This window comes from Callospermophilus lateralis, chromosome 8 (assembly GCF_048772815.1).
Source record: "Callospermophilus lateralis isolate mCalLat2 chromosome 8, mCalLat2.hap1, whole genome shotgun sequence".
In the NCBI taxonomy this organism is placed as follows: domain Eukaryota; kingdom Metazoa; phylum Chordata; class Mammalia; order Rodentia; family Sciuridae; genus Callospermophilus; species Callospermophilus lateralis.
The window spans coordinates 55,803,795-55,826,993 of NC_135312.1; the positions used below are offsets into that span (position 1 = coordinate 55,803,795).

A 23,199-nucleotide genomic window follows, 5' to 3' on the forward strand; every position below is an offset into this window, starting at 1 on the left:
GAAAGCTATTTCTTGGCAAATCCTTCTCTTTACGTATACCTTGCCCTTTGAATTTCATTTTGTTAGGATCCACTTTTTAAACTTCCCTTCCCCTAGAGTTACAAATTCTGCATGTACCAGTGCCTTAGACGTATGTGAAACTGAAGTAACTGGATGGGAGGAACTCTCCACAGGGTTTGTCTTCCAAAGTACTCAGAGAAACAAAACTATAAACCTTCCTAAGGCTGTTATAAAGCCATTTGAAAAACTCAAGAGTAAGGCTTATGAATGGAAATGTAGTACCAAAGTCACATTCTACTTTAAAGGATGATAAATATAGATGAGTTTTAAAAAATAAATATGACTTGCCTAAACATTCTGGCTTACGTTTATTTATTTTAGTAACTCAACTGTTTGAAAATGAAACAATTGCTTTGGAAAAGGGAGAATGAAAAATTCTACTTGGTTAAAGTCCAAATTTGGGAATTTAGACTTAAATTTAGGTTAAAGTCCTCTACCCTAAAAGGCTTCTGCTCAGAAGAGCTGTACCTAGGGACTATTTTAATGTTATGTACTTAGTTTCTTCTTCTTTATAATAATTTCTTAACTTTCCTGCAGTTAGGAGTGTCAATTACATAGACTCTCCCCTATAAGTGATCATTCTTCCTATAGATGACCAGCTTCCTAGAGCATATTTGTGATAACCAAGGAATGCTTGCCAAACACCTGTTTACTAACTGTTGTAATACAAATAGCACAGCAAGGCTCAAGTGCTTCTTATTCTATAAAAAATATTATGGAGATCACAAGGATGGATTCCAAAGTCTAAAGCCTGAGATGATCTGTAAAATGGACAAAGAAAATCAAGTGACCATGAAGGAGAGGTAAGCCATCTTTATTTGACATTGTCTTTGAAGGAGAGTATTTTCCAACATTGAAGACAGATTATTTTTTAAATTTAAGTTCCTCTGAGGATACAATGTTTTATTACATGGAATTAAATTAAAAATTTGAGATATATATATTTCTCCCTCATAATTACAATTACTATTCTATTGAGACAACAGGACCAAAAAAAAATCTCTCTGTGTGAAATAAACGAAAAATGAATAGGACCTATAAGACTCATCTTCTTGAGAGCTAGATTAGGCAAATCAACAGCAACTGATATTGGAAGGTACAGTCAAATAGGCAGCCAAGTAGGCAAAACATAATAAACAGGTAGAGACAGAGACCAGGTAATAGGGACCAGCATTAGGGAGAGTCAATGATAAGGAGCAGAAAGGTTATCTGACAAGCATGAAGAAAAAGTCTGTCATTGAGAGCCTAGAAATAAGCAGCAGTTGTAAGTTAGATAGAAATGAGTTTTCAACTTAAAAATCCTGGCTCTGTAATTTCCATGTGGAGTGGATAGCACTCCAGCAAATGTGTTGCTGAGCTCATAATTTGGAATCCTACTTGGCACAGCATTCATATGATGAGTCTGAAGAGGGTACTAGCAAGCAATTGGGGTTTACAGTCAGAAAAGGACTGGGGAATATGAGACTTTGACTCTCAAAGAATGCAGTTCTGGCTATATTAGTCAAGTCAGGCTCAGACATGAAGAATAAGGCAGATGATAGACTGTAGAAACAAAGCAGTGATTTGATTTTAGGTTTTAGACATGCAGACATGCAATCCAGACCAGGCATGAATAGGAGACAGGGAAACTAGATGATGAATGGCTTAAACTCCTTTACTTCACCCATATGAGGTAGAAATGCTTCTGGATCTTTCTGAAACTTCAAGAAGGAATTAAATTGTATCAGCCATTAGGGAGGAAGGACTCGGGGATAAAGGAGTCAGGCAAGTTCCAGCATGCCTCATGTTAGGGGAGACCAGCTGGGAATCCAAATATGAGCTTAACTACTCATTCAAAGTGTTACATAGGCTATCATTGACCACAGTTTCATGCTCAACAACTGGCCATCTCAAAGCATACCTCCTGGCACTGGACTAGGTACATAGCCAGTGCACTGCGGAGCCTTAAGGGTGTTGCAGTCAAGGACACAGGCCTTGACTGCCATGTGGCTGCTATGCTCCTACCCACAGCTGTATCCCTAGTTCAGCTGCCTGTTTGGAGGCCTCTTTCTAGGGGACCTTCTAGGGGACCTTCTGCAGAGGCATTCCCAATGTACCTCTGCTAAAATCTTGTTACTAGGGAATGAAAGGAGAAAATTGAAGACATTTCTCTACTCTGACTTTTCCATTCTAGCCTTTTCCCTCTTCCTCTTTCTCTTGCTCCAGGATGCCTTTTTGGGGGACTCCCTGAGGGATGAGCAGACCCCACATCTATGCTGATCCACGGGATCCTTTTCCCTGGCACATGGGAAAAAATGGGACAGAGGGAAATTGGCACTTTCTTCAATTTAGCCCTTGTTTTTTATGATGCTGGTAAATGATTAAAGGTGTAACTGTTACTTCAATTTTTGGCTTCTAGTCATACTTGGCTACTTTGACACCTGATAGCTCAGCTCATTCCAGCTCACCTCAAATCCTGACCATTCTCCTCCACGATAACTATCTTTCCAACAGAAAGATAGTTAGGAATTTCACAAAGAAATGAATGGTCAAGCTGAGAAGGGGTAGATAGAATATCTATTCATATTTTATAGAATACCTATTCATATTTTATCAGCCAGAACTCAGTTTCATGTTCTCAATTTAAGTGGAAGAGAGACTGGAAAGGTAGTCTTCCTGTGCACACAGGAAGAGAAAATATATTTGTGTGAGCATCAAACCACTTTCTATCTGTAATTTGCCTTTTGTTGAGTATATTTGCATGTGTGTGCAGATAGATCTTGAATAAGCCTTGAAGACTAGTAAGAGGAAATGATTATTGGGAATTTAGAAACAAATGAATGCATTGAATGACACACCTTGAAGGTCAATGGTGTTAACTCTCATAGTCTAAAAAGGACTTCTGAAAGATCATAAGAGACTTCTGTGTACCTGTCAATTCTTCTAAATTTAATTCTTATGCAGCACTGTTTACAATTCAGTTTAGACTCTTGAACTTTCTACATTTCACTCTATTAAAAAGTGGGAGGTTATATTACTGAGTTTTCTTTTCCCACAGGCCTTGGTCACTTCATGGGCATTCAAGGAATGTCTGACCAACCTCACAGTGATCTGTCCATAGTGAAGATGTGAAGCATTTAAGCAAAGTGTGCTATTTCATCTGAATCACTATGCATTTCTAGAAGTTTCAGGTCAATAAAACGAAATGAATTCTGTTTTTAAGAAATAGTGTCACCATTAATTCTTTAATTCCAAATTATACAATTTTGTGTTTGTCAAATTACAGGTACAGTTATGAAATTTCTAGAAGGCATCCATACTTATATGGACCCACTATCCTGACCATGTCTGCTTGCTACAAAACAGCTATTCAGTCATGTTGTCAAGAGGAAAATAAGACCGAATGCCTGAAGATAAAGGTATAATAGACACAGGCCAAAGGCTGTTTAGGGCCTTGCTATGGCAAGTATGACTCTGGATGAGCAGTATACTCATCCCCTGGCAGCTTGTTAGAAATGCAAAATTGGAAGCTGTTCTCTAGACCTACTAAACAGATTTCATTTTAACAAGATATGCAGGTAATTCATCTAATCATTAAGATTTGAGAAGCATACTATAACACAGATATTACTTCCTAATAAATAATAAATATTTAATATTCCAGCCACTATTCCTGCATAATAAAACACCTCCAAACTTAATAACTCAATAACTATCAGTTAACTATCTCTTATAATTTCGGGGGATAAGGAATTCAGGAAATAGCTCATCTGGAGGTTTTTGGCTCATGATAATTCATATGGCTTCATTTACATGACATCTGGGATTCTGCAAGCTGAAGCACTGGGCAATGGTTTGCCATCTTTTTTTTTTCCTTATAAAATATCAAATGTATCTCCATGCAGTATCTCTGCCCTGGGTAAGTTTGGGCTTCCTCATAGCATAACAGCCTGAGGGCAGTTGGATGCTGACTTGTAGCTTAAAGCTTCAAGGCATTGTCTAATGGATAAAGACCAAGTTGCTTGGTCCTTTGTATCTAGTGTCAGAAGTCATTTTTGCCATGCTCTACTGGTTGAAACACTATGAAACCTCACTCATTTGGAGGGGACCATACACCTACCTTACCTCTTGATGGGAGGATTGTTGAGGTCTCTTTGTAAGAACATGGGGTATGAGATGTTGTTTTAGCCACCTTTGGAAAATACATCTGACAAGCAATTTTGTTATGTGGCCTTTCCTCCTTCATTGTATAGATGTGAATCAGTAAGTAGTTCCATTGTAAAGTTATTTTTTTTGCATTTTCACTAAATCTAAATATTAACATAAAGTGATCATCTTTATTTTACTGGAGGGATACTAGGTCAATTTTCCAAAAGTCATGCTAAAAATGAATATTAGTTTAGCAATTATTTTGATGAATTCCTCAAGACTAAATGCAGTGCCACCTTTTCCTTGCTGTCTTCTTTGAACTTCTCATTGAGAAATTATCTCATTTCCTCTAAACCTCATATTTTAGAATAGGACAATTTTATTTGTCTTAATCAGCTTTTCCTTGTCTATCAGAAATTAAATTAAATGATGTTTCTTGCATAGGCTAAGTACTCAATGATTGTAGCTGTTTTCCTTAAATCTATTTATATATATATTTCCTATTTCCCTCTTCATTCCTCTCTTGGTAAACTCCAGTTTCGTCAGAAGTCTATTCCAAATTCCTAAGCAAGATAGCCATTTTTACTTCTTTTGGTTTCATATTAATTAAAAACCAAAAGCCAGTTATCATGCAGAGACATATCTCAATACCCAGCATTTATGAAGGATGTTTCCCCCCTCCCCATGGAGGTGAATTTTGTAAATAACTTGCATGTATTTATGTTTTAATTATTAAGTTTTTTATAATTAGATTTTTTCCAGGGGAGATTTGTCCTAAATTCCCCCATGTTGTTAAACACAAGCAGATACTGTAAGTTAGCTAAGAAACCTTTCCCCCTCTTCCTCACTTGGTGATATTTATAGTGTGGCAACTGCTAGGATTTCTATTTCTAGTGACTCTATGATCAGAGAATGGGATCTATGAGTTAAAACTCTGTTATGTAAAAGTGGACAATCTCACTTACATTTGATTTTGAATGAGTGTGATACAACAAAATAATAACAATCCATAATTGGTTATAAAATAAAATTAAGTTGTATTTGATAATATTCAAGTCAAGCTATTATCATCATGATAGTTTTGTGGTTTGAATATTACCTTTATATACATTATCTGTCTTGATTTTGAAAATATCACTATAAGGCACAGTTACTCATAGGAAAAAAATAATATATGGTCAATGTAATGTTTTAAATGAAAATATAGAACTTTTTGGAAAATTTTAAATATTCTATTTCTACCACATAGAGATGCCAATTGGGGTATATTTTCTTTTAATAATAATAATGTCTTCTGTTCACCAATTTCCTCACAGATTTTATTTTAAACATGGTTGTGATCACACTGAACATACAATTTTTATCAGAGCTTAAACATTCCTGTTTTTATTAGAAATATAAATTTCTCAAAAGTAATGTGCCTTATTTAACTGTCACTCTGAAGTTGTGTTATTTTATTTTCTCAAAATTTTGCTATCATAACAAAACATGTATGCATTTATTTTTGCATAATTATGTTTTTATTTATTTATGGAAATTTGTGATAGCTTCAAAAGTAGAAATCTGGGTAAAGAATATAAACATTTGGCTGGGCATTGTGACCACGGCTATAATCCAAGTTTCTGGGGAGGTTCAGGCAAGAGGATTGCAAGTTCAAGGCCAGTCTGAGCAACTTAACAAAACCTGGCTCAAAATTTTAAAAAGGGGCAGAGATGTAGCTGAGTAGGGATAAAAGCCTCTTCGTTCAATCCAGTACTGTAAAAACAAGTAAAAACAAAAGAAGAACATATGGAGGAGAAGTTAATTAATAGATATTGCAAACTGGGCACATTTTAGTTAAGCAGCATGAGACTTGTCCAAGATGGCAAGGGTAATAACTTTGATAAAAGCAAAGTACAACTGTAAGACATTATTGAAATTTATTCTGGTGACTCTCCAAGTTTTTATTTGTTCACTTTCTTGTTCTCATTTATATTCCAAATGTTTGAGGTTCTGGGACAAGTGATCTCTAGGGAAGCAAGATTCTATTTCACAAGAAAAACCATATTAATGCTTTTACGTTTTGCCTCTTTTAAGTATTCAGTGGAAGACTTTCTAATTTCAAAAAGATATATAATATTTATTTTTCTTTCCTTGGTTTTTACTAATTCTGAGATTAATGTTTTCTGTTACTATCATATTTCTTTGATATACTGTTTCTCTATTTACAGCTAGAACCCATCAGAAAATACATTAGAGAAATATCTTTGAGACATCATCATTTATGTGAAATTGGGGTTAAATTCAACCACAAAGTAGCAAAAGCTGTGTAAGTTATCTGTGTGGATTTGTGGACTTTGTTGCTCTTTTGACTAAACTTGAAAAATCATTTACCCTCTCACTTAGCAGTGTCTGTCAATAGAAACCTGGCATTTTTCTCTAAACATGTTACTTGCCTGTTCAAATAGAGCACACAAGGCTTTGGATGAAATTGCATAATACCCAACTGCCCCCATCATCTCCTGCTTCAAGTTTTCCCATTTGCTTCAATCACTTCATTTCTTCTTCAGTGAACCAAAGATTTTGGACATTCAGACACAGGCATTTACTAAAAATTTCGGCCTGCTAAAGGTTAGAGGACAAAAGGTATTCTTTTCTTTTGGAAGATAGGAAAGATTTTGGCTCCAACATCATGTAAAATAGAAAAAGTGAGGAGTGCTTTTGAGGGTGGAGACAGAGAATTTGATGCTGCTCAGCTGCCTCCTTTCTGGTCCAGATGGCATTTCTGTCCAAGTTAACCCATGAAAACAGGCATCTTCCTTACATTGCCTTCTTCCCTAATTTAGGACAACAGTGAACTTCCTGGGAGCTCAGTTATCCTTTCACAGAAAGCCCAGAGAGATTTCAGGAAAGTTATTCCATTGTCCACTGAAACAAGGGCCCCAGCCTCATAATCTCTGCTTTGATGTTGACAAGGTTTAAGTGGGAAGTCAGACATTTCCAAGACATTTCCAAGCCTAGCTAGCCTTGCATTTCATTGCCTCGCTAAGCAACCCAAGTTCTTTAAGAGATCACTGAAATGATGAAAATTGCCATATTTTACATGATGTTTAATTGTTTGTTTCTGTGACTTGATCTCTGCCTGCTATCACTGAAGGAGTAGAATGCATTTGTAATGTTCTCTCTTCACATTTGCAAATATGTTTCTCTTCTTTTGGTTACTTGATGAACTAGAACTGATTTTAGAAATGATAAAGTTCAAAATACTGTTTAAAATGTGTTATTTTTCTTTTCAGGGAATTGGTTCTGCTCACTAAAAAACAACCTAAATCTAATTTTTCTGAAATTGCCAAACTGACCACTGATGTTAAAAATCTGCATGAGACCTGCTGTGAAGGAAACACAGTTGCATGTGCTCTTGGTAGGGTAAGAACCTTCTTCCTAAAACTCACTTTATTCTTTAAACAGCTTTCAATTCTTAAATAATGGTACAGTATAAATAGTTGATCTAGAAAAATAAGGATGATTTCTCAATATCATCAGTAGAATGCCTTCTCCCTCCTCTCTGGTCATGTAGTAATTTTTCCTCTCTCCTTTCTTTACTTTCTTACTTCTTTTATTTTAATTTACTTATGTGCTTGTTTGTTTGTTTATTTCTGTGCTGCTGCTGGGGTTGAAATCCAGGGCCCCTCACACATGCTAGTCAAGGTCTCTACCACTGAAATACACCCTGAGCCCCTATTTCATTATTATTATTATTATTATTATTATTATTAGGTTCTTTTTAGTTATACATGATAATAGAATCCATTTTAATAATAAAAGCATGGAATTTATCATGTTCTAGTTCAAACCCCAGTACCTCTCCTTCCCATTCCTTTCCCTACACTCTCTTCCCTTCTCTATATTGATCTTTATGCCATTTGCCTACAGTTTTTTTTTTTAATTAATTTCTTGTGGATGCACTTGATGGTGAGATTCACTGTGGTGTATTCATGTATGTACATAGGAAAGTCATGTCGGATTCATTCCACTGTCTTTCCTATTCCCATCCTCCCTCCCTTCTCTTCAATCCCCTTTGTCTACATACTGAACTTCGATTCTCCAACACCCCCTCCACCTAGTGTGGGTTAGCTTCCACATATCAGTGAAAACATTTGATCTTTGGTCTTTTGGGATTGACTTATTTCACTTGGCACGATAGTCTCCAGATCCATCCATTTACTGGCAAATGTCATAAAGTCATGTCTTCTTATGGCTGATTAATATTCCATTGTGTAATACTCCATTTGCTTTATTCATTTACTTATTGAAGGGCTCCTGGATTGGTTCTGTAGCTTGGCTATTGAAAATTGTGCTACTATAAACATTGTACAAGAAGGTTTTCACTATTTTTTGTAGAGTTCATTGCATCCTACCATGTTATTTTACAGCATTATGTCACAAAGCAGTATGTCTATAATGAACATTAATATTAAATATTAAGTGACATAAATTAATGTAGTTTAACATTCTTTATGTCAGCCAGTAAACACAATTCAATTAGGTTCTCTCTCTCTTTCCCTGATTTCATAGCACTATAGGAACAACTTACTAAGATTGTATAGTAATAACTTTTTTTATTTGATAAACCATTTTATAGCTTTTAGTTTGTTTTAGGCTCTGTTCTTTGATCTTAAGAAATATCAATTCATTTAATTCCCATAGCCATATCAAGTATTATTTTTATACCCATTTTATAGTTTAGAAAATTGAGATACAAAGAGATGAAGCAACTTGATAAAGTTGCAGAGCCAGGAAGTAGCAAAGTCAAGATAGCTCTGTCTTTATGATTTTATCTGTCAATCAATGCAACAATTTATTCTTCCACAATAGATGGTGGGAAAAGTTTTTCATCTTGGAATGTCTATATTCTTGCAGTTTCATTTATCAATTTTTTTTCTCCTTTTTTACTACCCTTTAAAAATTGATATTCTAGACAGATGTGTTAGTGGCTTTATTTTATTTAATTTTTTGTGTACTGGGGATTGAACCCACAGGGTGCTTAACCACTGAGCCACATCTGTAGCCCTTTTATTTTTTATTTTGTGACAGGGTCTTGCAAAGTTGCTGAGACTAGACTTGACCTTGTGATACTTCTGTCTCACCCTCCTGGATCACAGGCAAGCTCCACAGTATCAGCTGACCTTTCTTTTTCTTACCCTATATGTTCTGCTCCAGATGTTGTTATCCAGCAAAGGATTCAGGCTCCTTTTCCATAGTCTAGGGTGGTTGCTGGGCCATGAACTGTATTTCCTGCCTGTCTCAAAACTAGTTTTGTTCAGAGGTGGTCTATTCCTTTTCTAGGTCTGACCCATAGAAACCTCCTGACTATATTCTACAATACCCCCCAATACCTGGTAGACTTTAATGCTGAAGGCTACATTGGAAGGCACAGGTTGGATATGGCAAAGCCTCTGTCAGCCAACTTCCCAGAACTACTGCCTAGCGGACATATACCTTTCCTCCCTGCTGAGACTTTTGGAGAGAGATGACCTTGTGTTTGTTGAGCCACTGAGAGCATGGTGCTTGCTTAATTGAGGCACACTTGACTCGTAATTTAGTTTCAACTAAAGTTGCTACTCTCAGATTTGTACCTTCATTCTATTCTTCTTTCCTGAGTCATTAGTTTATACCCCCAACTTGTTAGAGGAAATCTCCTTGGAGATGCCTCATAGATGCCTTACATCATCTTAAACACTATATATCCATAGCAAATTCTTTGGCTTCCTTTTTTAAAACATTTTTTTAGTTGTAGATAGATATACTACCTTTTTAACATTTATTTATTTATTTATTTATTTATTTATTTAGTATGGTGCTGAGGATCAAACCCAGTGCCTCATATGCAACCTGGGCCCTCTTTGGCTTCCCTTTTTTTTTTTTTTTTTTTGAAGTCCATTGACTTTATTGATCTAAAAACCTTTACAAGGACAGTGACTGCTATGCCAAAAAGGTGACAAAGGGCATCACACCACCCAGAAGTGAAAGTGGGGATGAGGGAAGGGGCCAGGAATCCAATCAGAAAGGCTGGTTCATGGTTTCCATGGAACTGGCAGGGAAAGAAAGGGAGTTGCATGCCAGAGCAAAGATTCCAAAAAGATTGAAATGGTGAGGGGAGAGAACTCCCAAAAACAACAGCAATCTTTTTCTTTGTGGAGGACAAGGAGCCCCCACTTAGCTGCAATCTCTGGAGACTTGATAATGGGGCTGGGGATGGAGGGCCCCGCAAAGAACAGCACAAGAAGGCACCCAAAGCAGTCCTGGGACTGCTTGGCATTGGCGCTCCATGTGTCCTTCAGTCATTCCTGGAAGAGATCTTCATCTTTCTTTATCACCAGAAACTGACCAAGGATGACATATTCTTCCAGCTTCTTGCCCAGGCCTTCACCAGTCCCAGCCAGGCTCCCCACTGGCTTTACCCCTTAGGCTCTGCCATGAGGAGTCCATGCTTTTGGGGGGTTATCATCTTGATCAAGCTTAATAGGCAGCTCGGGCTCCCTGAACAGATGCTCTCCTCACTCAGCCCTTGGCTTCCCTTTCGTAACCACACTCTGCAAACCTGATAGTTCTCCTGAATATCAGTTTCAGTAAATTATACTATCATCAACCTTATCCCCTACCATATCCTAGATTATTTTTCCTCACTCCCCTTTGATTCTTATTTATTGTTGATCTACCTTTCAGTAGATCTTCCATCTGTCTGGTCACTGATTTGATTCACCCATCATCATTCCTTGACAGAATTTTCTCAATAACTTCCAAGCACTCTCCATGTATACCATTTCCCAAATATGTCATGCTTTTATACTTTTAAGATTCTTTATATATAAAGATAAATAATTCCAGAAATTTCTTTCTCTTCACTTGCTTCAAATTAATTTCTATTTGTCTTTCAAGACTCAAATCATTCAATGCTGCGCCCCTCCCCTGACTCAGGCAATGGCAAGGCCCTACTGAGGTAGATGGCGCAAGGCGTCCATCCTCTGGAGGAGCGCAGTATGTTTCTGGGAATGGGCTGATTTGTTTTTGTATTCCTTTAATAAGTATAGTTGTGATTTCTCATATGACCATTAAGTATAAAGGAAAAAACATGACTTTCCCAATTAATGCAACTACTTCTAAAGAATAGATCTGTTTGCTCTAAATGCAATGATTCAGCTGTGGAGAGTAAATTGTTAATGTCTAATGAAAAACTCCCTGAATTCCTGTCAAGGAAGTTTTTGAGAAATTAAATTAAAATCTAGAGAAGAAAAATTAATGTTAAGAAGACAGATTAGTGCTTAGTACTGGGCAACTTGTTCTTGTTCCTGTGCACAATGGTTTGTGCTCTTACTATGTTTGATTAAAATTAATAACAAGTCAACCACTTGCCATAACCATGGCACCGGTTCCAGTCAGTAAGTCAAGAAAGAATAGTCAAGGTATAGGCCAATAGTTTGGGACATTTGTAACTATTATTAAAAGTTAACTAAGCAGAAACAGCTCAAAGCAAAACGCGAACTGAAAGTACAAATGCTTGCTTATGCATAAGCCAAGATACATTCTTCTACTCTAATTGTAGCTAAGTAATATTTTGTTTCTTTGAATAATGATTCCTGTTTTGTAACCACAAAGTACTGTGAGCCTGCCAAAATGAAAAGTATATATGATCAACTTCACAAGTAAAGATTGGGATCAACACCTGCACTTTGGTGTCTGTGTTGTTTCTCCACCCCTCTTTCGCCGACTCCTCACCATCGTTAGTCTCCTGAGACCCCCTGTTGGAGCTGGTCTCAGACAATTCAAGATCTTCATTGTGACATCCTTCCAGTCTGAACTGCCAATCTCTCTTTTTTGCTTCCAAAGAAGCATGTGTGTACTTCTGTTACAACATCTAAAATTATAATGTATTGGGATTGTTATTTAATTATTTGACTCTCCAGCCAGATTGCAAATTCCGTAAATGTAGAGACTAGTTTATTTATATACACACCCAATTATTTGCATGCATATATAAGTAAACATGTCAGTGTGATAGTAATATAGAATGTATACAATAAAGGAAAAATTGTGATGTGACTCAGGGACAAAATGCTTCCTAAATTGGAATCCCTCAAAAAGAATCACAATAGAAAGACAGTCAAATTTTTCATTTGTATTTTTTTGGGGTGCTAAACATAGAAACAATAATAAAGTCTGTCTCATATGTTCTTTGCTGGATGTTAAAAAGAGCTATGACAATTGAGTAAGTTCAAGTAGGTGAGTATGTCTTTCTAAAATGAGTAACTGTAAATGACCTTTTTGGCTTACAGATAAAGCCCTCTAAGGTACCAATTTTTCCCCTGTTTTTCTACTAATAACAATAAAAAATAAGTTCGGAGTGAAGCCATCAAAAAAGTCCCCCTCCTGTCTGTTTTATAGAGCCAGCTTATGAGCTACACCTGCTCTACACAGGCTGCCCTATCCAGCAAGATCACTCAGTGCTGTGAACTTCCAGCGCCATTCCGAGGGGAATGCATTATCAACACAGGAAATGGGGACAAACCTGACCTTTCATCCCTGCCACTCAGCAGGTTTACAGAAGACCGATTTGTATGCGAACGATTCACTGACAACCAAGACGACTTTCTACAAGAGTAATATAGCTTTTTGTAAAATCTAAAGGATGGAATATGTATATATGGATTCTGTAGATGAGGTTGCAAATTTGAATCATGGTGGGGCCCAGTCGGCGATGGGGCCCAGTCGGTGATGGAACTGAGTAGCCTAGTAGGAGCTTTGGGCAAAAAGGAAATGCTTCGGGGATTCCAAAGTTGGCAGCGGCTATTCAGGTCCAGTCAGACAGTTATGTGGGAATGTGGGTTTGGGATGTTGAGTCTACTGCACTGAAAGAAGCTAAAAATCTCTTGATTTTTTGAAGGTTGACTACTAATATAGGAATTTCAAAAACAAAACACCCAAGTGTTTGCAAACTTTACTCTTAGGGACTAGAGATGAGCAAAAGCTTCAGATTATTTTAGGTACATGGCCAACTCTTCTAGTTAATATCCACTATCAAATCCATGGTGTAGTTTTTAAAGATTAGAGAATAAGGGTATTAACATTTTCGGTGTCCATTCAGAAGTACATGCTAATTTGTGCAAAAGGCAAACTGATTTCAATACATAGTATCAAGTTGGTATTGCTATATAGTTGAAATATTGCTATATAGTTGAAATATTTTCAAAGTCACCTTGGGAAGCAATGGAGAATTGGAGTTTTCCTCAAAGTCCATTGTAAAATGACCTTAACTGTATGTCCAAAATCGTATTTTGTACTGGCTAAAAAAATTAGATGCCACTATCTGAACGTACCCATTAAAAAATTACAAAGTCAACATGCATAGGTCCTAGTGTAAAAAAGAACAAGGTTTATGAGTTAAGAGACTTGAGTTCTAATCCCAGCTTTGACATGCATACGCTGTGGATGGTAGGTAAAAATCACTGGATTTCCCCAGGGTTTGAGGTGGTTAGACAAGATAACTTCAAAGGCCCCTTCATAATTTTGTAATTCCTTAAAAAATATTCTAGAATCCAATTTTGTTTTTGTGAATGAGATGAATGTGTAGATTATGAATAAACTGTTCACACTTAAAGGCTTCTTTGGAAAATAAGTGAACACAGTGATTCAACACCTAGAGAGTGCTCTATTCCCACCCCACCCCCAAAAAAGCCTCAAAGATTACAGGGAAAAATGATTGTTATTCTACCCAAACACTTGAAATTAATTTCCAGTGAAAGTAAGTAGAGACTCAGAACCAGAAACTACCAGTGAACAAGTATGTTTTAGGTTCAAGTTCTGAATCTGCCATTCATTACTGTGTGACTTTGAAAAAGTCATATTATTTATTGATTTGGTTTTCTGATTTCAAAATAAAACTTCTCTGCCACTTTCCCAAGGTTTCTACATGCCTTAGAGTTAGTTAGACTTCATGACTGTAATTATTGTTTGTTTTAAGTAAATTCATGGCCTCTGAATTTTATTGTTTATCTTTCAATATATTTTACACACTACAGGTTTCTCTATGAATATTCAAGAAGACATCCAGAGTTGGCAGTTCCAGTGATTTTAAGAGTAGAAGCAAAATATAAAAATTTACTGGAAAACTGTTGTAAATTAGAAAAACCTTTGGAATGCTATAGTCATGCGGTAAATTTCTTCTTTATCTTTTCTTTTCTTTTTTTTTTTTAATGTGTTTCTCATCAGTGATTACAAACAGGAAAAATTCCAGTGCTGTTAGTAGTGCCATATTTTTGTAAGATGATTATAAATGTTCTAGCTAATTGCAAGCACTAACATCTTACCTTAGTGACTCTGGGTGAGTCACTGCCTTACAGACTGTGTTTCCAGAAACCTCAGCAATCTTAAGTGTCTATAGATGTATGCTCAGCACAGTAGCAGGTAGCTTGAGAGTGCATCCCATTTGAGTATGGGTAGTTTCCCTCTTACGGAGCCCTAGAAGATATTCCCTTTCCAAGCCAGAAACCTTACTGTTCACAGGTAGAAGCTCTTGTGCATTTAATATGGAAAAGCTGGCGGCCTAAAAATCTTCTCATCAGCCTATCAGTTATCTTTGAGTTAAGATAGGGTAGTTCTGGCTTTTTTTTTTATTCTGCCAATGCCTTACATATTAATAGAGGTCTAGAGTTGTGTGTACAAAGGTCCGTCTTGTCCTGCCTGGCCTCAAGCAATCACATCTGAGACTTCACTGTTCTCAGAAGGATAGGGAGATGATTTAGTCTCCTGTATGGAAACACCCATCTCATTGCATCACTGTTAGTTTTTCACAATAATTACTATGACTATAGCAACTTGAAGGAGCATGGATGTTTAGAATTTACAAACAGCTTTACAACGAGTGTCCTATTTGATCTTCACTATATCCTGGCATGATAAGTAATGCCTGAATTACCAAGCACACTTTATAGAGAAGAGTAGAAGAGCTGTTTTAGTCTTTTGTGTGTGTGTGTGACTAAAAGACCTGACAAAAACAATTAGAAGAGGAAAAGTTTATTGGGGGGTCCATGGCTTCAAAGATCTAAACCCATAGATGGTTGACATAGTTGCTCTGGACCCAAGGTGAGGCAGAACATCATGTCAGAAGGATGTGGTGGAATAAAACTGTTCAGGACATGGTTCCACAAGAAAGCATAGAAAGAGAGCTTCCCTCACCATGGACAAAATGTAAACTTCAAGGGCACAACCCCCAGTGAACCACCTCCTCTAACCACTCCCTACCTGCCTACAATTACCCCTCAGTTAATATCTATTAGGGGATTAATGTATTGATTAGGTTAAAGCTCTCAAAATCCGATTGTTTCACCTCTAAACTTTCTTGCATTGTCTCACACATGAGCTTTGGGGGGACAACTAATACCTAAACCATAACAAGAATACTGATTTCAGAAGATTCAAGTAATTTGCTTGGTATCACACAGGTAGTAGAGACAGTGCTAAGAAAAAAATCTAGGTCAACTCCTTGCACAATTGGGTGGAAATTTTACTGAACAAGAACTGCTTTTTTGGATAAGGTGGATTCGATCTGACTAGTAAAGGTGATCATTTTTTCTGACAAAGAGTTCAACCTGCAGGATCATTAGTATCTTCTCATTAGAATATTATTTTCATGGTTCAAGAATTCTTTGAATTTGCCATTATCTCTGAAAATTACATCTAGTTCACTTTGATGTGTATATATGTAATGTTCATAGCCTGAACATGACTTTTTTATTAAACCATGACTTCCTAACACATATGTATGTTTCTGTACGTATATATCTATATCTGTGCTGCTTATATAAAAAGGCTATATTATTAAAATAACCAACAGACACACATTCACAGACCAAACATAAATCTATCAACTTCTCTGCATTCCTCTCTTTGGCTTGATGAATGATTTGCCTTGTGTTTGTAGAACACAGCAGTTAAGCCCACAAATGAGTTTATATCATGGGAATCCAGATATCAATCTTGCTGTCCCACTTTTTTGCCACAAAATATAAAGCTCACATTTTACTGAAAGAAAAATCACCATATACACATATGTGTTAAGAAGTCATGGTTTAATAAAAAAGTCATGTTCAGGCTGTGAACTCACTAATGAAGCTCTGGGTTTAGGGAAACATTTATATTATACTATTAGAAATGTGTTTGCAATCTCAGCTGCAGATAAATGTTTGCAACCATATATAAACACTAATTATCTCTATTTTTCAGGAAGTGCTGTTCCAAAGAGTGGTACGAGAAAGCCGTGATCATGTGAAAAATTACTGTGATTTACATGAAAAAATGGGAGATAGTAACTTCCATGACAGGTATGCCTCTATTCAGATTTGTGTTTGTAGTGACTGGTGGTCTAGGGCTCTCCTCTGTTCATTCTTGACACTGAGAATTGCTCCAATCTCCCAGGTTGAAGAAAAATAGAAGGAAATGCATTAGGAGAGAAGAAGCGGGTTATGGGGAGGAAGAAGGGGAGGGCAAGGGCATGTACTGAAGAGTGAAATTGATCAAAGTATGTTATATGCATGTTTAAATGTCCCACAATGAAACTCACAATTATATAAGATTAATTTGCATGAATAAAAATTACATAGGAAAAAAAAACTTCAGAATTAACTTGCCCATTGCTTTGTTAAGATAGATGTCTATGGAACTTTGGATATTTCCACATTGGCTTTCCAGGCCAACTCCTCAGATGCCAGTCAATGCCCAGAGGTTAGAGAACAAAGGAGGCCCTACCGTCCCCTTGAAATCTCACAGAGGTCTCTTCCTTACATTTGAATGTTTAGTTTGAGTCAAGTGATTTTTGAGTCAAGGCTGCAACAGAAATCTAATCCAGGGTCCCTTTGTCAGTTTTAAGTCAGGCTCATCAAGCAAATTTAGTATTTTCATCACTACCAAGAGATAAACATTATCAGTTATTTGTCAAAGAGAATATGTGTACAGAAAGCCTGGGAAATCCCACTGTATTTCACAGATTAAGTTGTCACAAAACAAAAGCCAATTTTTAGGAATCTTTGAGACCTTACTGTAATAGTCTATTAAGAAGTAGAGTATTGAAGAAAACTTCAGTTTGATATAGTGTCTCATAATACTGAGCTTAAATTAAATGTCCAGAATAATGGATCACAAAAAAATAGTTTTCTGAATCATCTAGAAAGAATTTCTTGGCTTATTACTTTTCTTTTTACGTTGTGTTCAGTTGCTAATGAAGGATTAGATTGTGATTCTCAAGTTTTGGAATAAATCAAAATGCAGAGAGATGTGTTAAAATATAGACCCCTGCATCCAGAGTTTCTGATTCTGTGAGTCTGGAGTGGACCTGAGTATTTGCATTGCTATCAGATGCCTAGGGATGCTGATACTGGTGGTCTAGGGCTCCCCTCTGATCACCACATGATTAGATTGTTGGTTTCATTGGATGTTATATAAACCACACTCTTCTCCAACTCCATTCATTACAAATGCAGTAACTGATGCTAATTCTTTGTTGTCTTCAGCACCTAGTTCTTTAGAGTCTCTTTAAAATCTCTCTCCATCTCTTTTGATTCCATCCAACACTCTCTTAATTCAGGCCCTGGTTTTCTTTCAACTGGAATGTCAGAATTTGGAATTCTTTACTCCCTCACTTTACCTCTTGCCCATCCCCAATCCATTCTTTATGTCTTAAAAACAATATAAATCTGATTTTATAACCAAGTTTTTTTTCTCTCCCACATCTCTCTGTCGTGCACTTTGTCCCCAAACCCCCAATCAAATAAAACCAAACCAAACCATAGTCAGTGACTTCATGCCTTCCATTCTTCTTTACCCGACTCCCTCAGAGTCCTTGTCAGATGTCAGCTCAGAAGTCATTTCCTTAGGGCCACCTGCCTAAATTCCCTGAGATGGGATTATATGCCATCTTTTGTGCACTGTTGAGAAATATAATTAAAAACAAAATCTCCCAACCCAGTAAACCTCTCTTCAATGGTAGTGGAAAAATGAACTAGTGGGTTTTTAAAATTGAATAAATATAAAATCAAAATGTGATGTGCATCACAGGCCATCCATGGAGAGATTGCAAAGACAGAATGAAATCTCACTTCACGAATACAGCCAGGCAGACTCAACCCATTGCATACATGTTTTCATAAAAACAATAACTAGTCTTCAAGTGAGAGGACTTGACAGTACCATTTGTCACACATGGTTCATCCTAACTTTATCTGTTAATTGGGATGACCATTTGTTTTAACTATGTGACTTCATCTAGAGATAAAACAAAACCAAAAATGACAACAAAACAACAGCAACAAAAATAAACTTTTTAACTTCTTATACCTTTAAAAGAGGGAGTACTTTTGCAACTTGGAGCAAATCTCCTACCTTCTCACAAAAACTGGGAGATAGGGGTGCTATCTCTCATGTTTGCATTTCAAAAGGATGGTTCCTGGGTCCTTGAGAAAGAAGTTTCTGGGTCATAAAGCTGGAAAAAGCTGTTTCTAGTTTGAAAAAAAAAATTGCATGAGTTTCAAAGAGAGGTGAAAATACAAAATAAAGTGTTCTAAGAAAAAGGAAGGAGGATAATTCTTCCTTTGTTTTCAATAGGATTTGATCCTCTTATTTTTAATTTCTTGCTCATCTTGACAGAACCTACAGTACTATGTACTTTCCACAGATTGAATATACGTGTCCATCTCCCTCACTAGGATGTAAGTCCCTGGAGCACAGGGGCTGCTTCCTATGGTTACTGTACCCTCTATTCCTACACATGGCAGAGGATCACTAAAGGCTTTATAGTTTCTGCGTGTATTTGTTTCAGAAGCTGTTTACTCTAGGTCTGATTTCACAGCCATCTAAGTTAGCTGTCACAGTGTCCCTGATAAGGAGAAAAAAAAGGTGGTTTTTGAGTGGAGCAGTGCATGAGGCAGGAACAGACCTCCAGGTATATTCAATATGGTGCTGGTCCAATGCAAGGATAAAAGGGATATAATTAAACTCAATTTAATATCTTGTTCCTTCTCAATCAGAGATCATGTCAGCTATTGGGGAAAACTCTGTAGAATTGATGTTTGGGTGTGTAATCATTGCTGGTAAGAGCAAATTTATTTTTTAGGCTCATGGTCCTTTACACCAAGAAAGCTCCACAACTATCTGCGCAAGAATTGGTTATGTTCACAAAGAAGATGACAGCTGCAGCCTCCAGATGCTGCCTACAAAGTGATGAGCAACAGTTTGTCTGTATTGAGGACTCGGTAAGTACATTATGTCTGCCTGTTCTTGAGAGTTCTAATTTGTAATCCCCACCAGTCCATCTCACTTTTGTGCACGTCCACAAACTGTCAATGGAGCCTCATAATTTAGTTCTCAGGGGACATTCTTGAAGGTAAGCTAATGCTAATTGTCTTCAGCTATCAACAGGGTAACCTCCCTTACTTCAGGCATGTTAGATTCACAAAGATTTTCCCTGGATCATATCTCAAGGTCTATTGCTTGGATATTTAAGCACTAAAGTGATTTTGTCAGAAATTTCAAAAATAGTTTCTTAGACTAACTTATTCTAATCATACAAGTATTAAGTTTATGGGAATCCATATGTATTCAATTATAAAGAACAGTGTCTTTTTAAGAGTAGAAATAATTGGTATAACTAGGCTACCCTTTTTCCTGTATGAAAAGGCTGAATTATGATATGAGTAATCATATTCTAGAATCAGAGGGAAAACAGATGGTCTTGAGAGATATTTCCTTCAGGCTGTAGGAATCACGACAAATTATTTCTTCCTCACAATGGATAAAATTCCTCCAGGGACCAGATACGCAAGTCTCTGAGATTTAGCATCTGGGTCTCTAGCAGTATTTTCTTAACACTCCTGAATTTTTGTTTGGTAATAACTTTCTCTGCTCTGTGTCCATGGTGGATCCCATTCTCTACAAGTGGTCTTTATTTTGATGAAGTATATTTGCCACAATTGTAGATTGAAAAATTATTACTTAGCCCTGTCTTCCTTTATAAAAAACTTTTTTTTTTAATTGAGTCATGCCTACTTTGGGGAACTCTTCTGATTAGACTTGTTTATTCCTAAAATCTAGTTTGGGGGCAATACCTTTGTTTACTTCTAAGATGGGTAAACTCATACATTAAATTTATTGATTTTTAATTATTTCATCCTCATATATGTACAGGACAGAGAATTTGGGTAGTCAGCATACTCTGTGGGGCCTACAGGCATCTGGATAAGTATGGGTGTCTGAGAACCACGTTGGGAGTAAGGCAAGGTGACAGGTCTAAAACTGTCAAGAAAATGGCGACAACCAACATAGGATTCCAGGAGTTCTTTCATTATTCAGTCAGCAAATATTCATAGAGCATCGACTGTGTGCCAAGTTCTGTGGTTGGTTACATATGTCCAGTTATTAAAAAATAGGAAGAAATTGGATTTGAGCTACTTAAGAACTGCAGTTACCAATCTTACATCTGAGTCAGTTTAGCAATAGTGTTGACTTGAGGCTTGATTCTAATTTGGTGGAGCATAAGAAATTCCTGCTCTAATTAACACTGGTCTGTCCACTCCACTAGGAAGGAAACTGAAAATGGGGTCCAGCTGAACTCAATTTGAAGATGACAGGAGAAGGAAGAATAAGGCTAGGAATAAGGCTGCACCTGGCACTCTTCTGTTTTCCCACACAGTGAAATCCAGGTGGAACTAGCAGAAACTGGAATTTGAAAATACTTAAATATAATCTTATGTTCTGTGGGCAAAAAAAAAAGCAATAACCATAAACTTTATCACTCTTATTTTAATTCTCCTTCGGGAAAGGCAAAGCTAATTCTTGGAGCTCTGTGCAGAAGACATGAGGTTGAGCCTATCAATGCTGGTGTGGGTCACTGCTGTGACAACTCCTATGCCTTCAGAAAGCCATGTTTTGATGATCTGCCAGTAGACGGAACTTATGTTTCTCCATCTTTACCTTGTGACCAAGTCATCATCCTTAAAGAGGGCTTGTGCAAAGCTCAGGAGAAGGAACTCCAAATTGAAAAGCAAAAGTAAGGATGCTTGCTTACTTTTTTTTTCTTTTTTGATAGCAACAAGAGATCTGATACAAAGAAATTTAAACTGAGTACAGATCTAACTATTGCATAATGAACAGAGCAGCAAAATGTTGTATTAGAAGTCAAGTGAAATTAAGAATATTCAGCAATTTAACAATTATGCCTACCATTGCCTGTTACCCTTATTTGATTAGTTAATGAGATAGAAGCAAACTGATCAGAAATATCAACAGAGACGTACATTAATGTGTTTTTCCTAAAATGTGAACTTTGGAACATTCGTCTTATAAGATGTTTCATGCAAAGAGGTTTCTGTTGTCAGGTTCAGGTAAGTTTGGAAATAATTTATTTCCTTTCTCCTTTTAGAAAGTAATATTCTCTATCAAAAATGGAAGCCAGAGAAGTCCTGTAATAAAGTAAACTGCTTGGCTTGTTCTTATGAAAAATCTTTTGGGTTGGGGATGTGACTCAGTGGTAGAGCACTTGCCTAGCACATGTGAGACCCTGGGTTCAATTCCTTGCACTGCCTCCTGCCAAAAAGAAAAAAGAAAAAAGAAGAAAGAAAAGAAAAGAAAAAGAATCATTTGGGCCACAGGACCTTCAATTTTGAGGACCTATATTATGGGAAAGTACTTGAACTGTTCCATTGGAATGATGGATATTACCTCAATAGTATGTCTTTATTTACTACCACTTTCAATGCTATTATTAGTATTGCCTGAATCTGTTTTGAAGAACAGTTTTGGGGCAATTTGTTGAAGTTGCCAGCTGGGAGACAATGTAACGCCTATGAATACAACTCCCTGAATCCTTGATTTCCCTCTTTTTCCTTGTTTAATGGAGTGCCTTGTATCAGATAATGCTCTGTAGTGACTTATTATAAGAATATAAAGTATCACTAGGCATTCTCAGTACAGGAAATAAACATTTAAATGCCAAAATCTTTTCTATAAAGATATAAAGTCAGTTAAATTATTATGAAAATGGGAGGAATTTTAGGTATTAGTTTCCCAACCCCAAGTTTAGAAAATCCTTCTAAAACATTGTTTAGTTCACCTATAAATATACCCAGTGATGGGAAAGCAGCCTATTTCATCTTTAGATATGTTAAGTTATTGGAAACTTCATCTTTTTTTGTTGCTGTTGTTAAATAGAAATGTTTCCTTGTCACTTCCTACAAAATGTGTGCCTTTGAAGCTACACTACATGTAGCCAGTGTAAGGACACTATACCCCCATGCAGTATTGTAAGGACAGATCTTTATTGTTTGACAATCAACTAGGGATGAGGCAGGATTTATACTCAGGTGGATTTCTAAGGGAAATCTGAGAGGAATGATATACTACGGGGAATACATATGCATGTGTAGGTGTAAGTATCATGTGAAAACATTTACACATTAGAAAAGTTTACGAATAAGTGATTTTGCAAAGTGCTATTGCTGTTACCAATATTAAAAAGCCTACTGATTGGAAATGCTGCTGACAGAATGCACTCTCTCTACATTTGAGCAGGATTCCCCAGTGGGTGCTCTATATTTAAGAAGGCTTCTGGATTAAGTCAGCAAAAGTACTGAATCCCAAACTCTTACTTACTCCCACTTTTATAGCATCTATTAAAATAGTTATTTCACTGGGCTGTTCTTATTTCCCCTCCACTACTACACTCCATTATCAAGTTTGCCCCCCATCCTCTACTCACAGATGGACCATTTAGTTTTGCAGCATAACAAATCATATGAAAATGTAATGACTTAAAAATGCTCACAAATCTATAGGTTGATTGGACAAGTCTGCTGACCTGGACTAGCCTGGGCCATTTTCATCAAGGCTTGCTCCTGTGTTCGCAGTTAGCCAGGGGCTGGCTGGCTCTGTATGGCCTCAGCTAAGATGGTTGTCTCTGCTGCATGGGGTCCCCTGCCATCTGACAAGCCA

The 23,199-nt window shown here is 36.8% G+C and overlaps 1 protein-coding gene across 1 annotated transcript in view; it reads left to right on the plus strand.

The window, feature by feature from the left end:
- The window catches only part of LOC143405677 (alpha-fetoprotein-like), a 40,876-nt gene that overhangs the window by 2,835 nt on the left and 14,842 nt on the right, over positions 1-23,199 (plus strand). Inside the window, exons 4-12 of the mRNA XM_076864037.2 lie at positions 652-863; positions 3,326-3,458; positions 6,399-6,496; positions 7,464-7,593; positions 12,610-12,824; positions 14,244-14,376; positions 16,447-16,544; positions 19,328-19,466; positions 21,033-21,259. Of these exons, the coding sequence (XP_076720152.2) occupies positions 652-863; positions 3,326-3,458; positions 6,399-6,496; positions 7,464-7,593; positions 12,610-12,824; positions 14,244-14,376; positions 16,447-16,544; positions 19,328-19,466; positions 21,033-21,259 (1,385 nt within the window). The remainder of the gene's footprint in view (positions 1-651; positions 864-3,325; positions 3,459-6,398; positions 6,497-7,463; positions 7,594-12,609; positions 12,825-14,243; positions 14,377-16,446; positions 16,545-19,327; positions 19,467-21,032; positions 21,260-23,199) is intronic.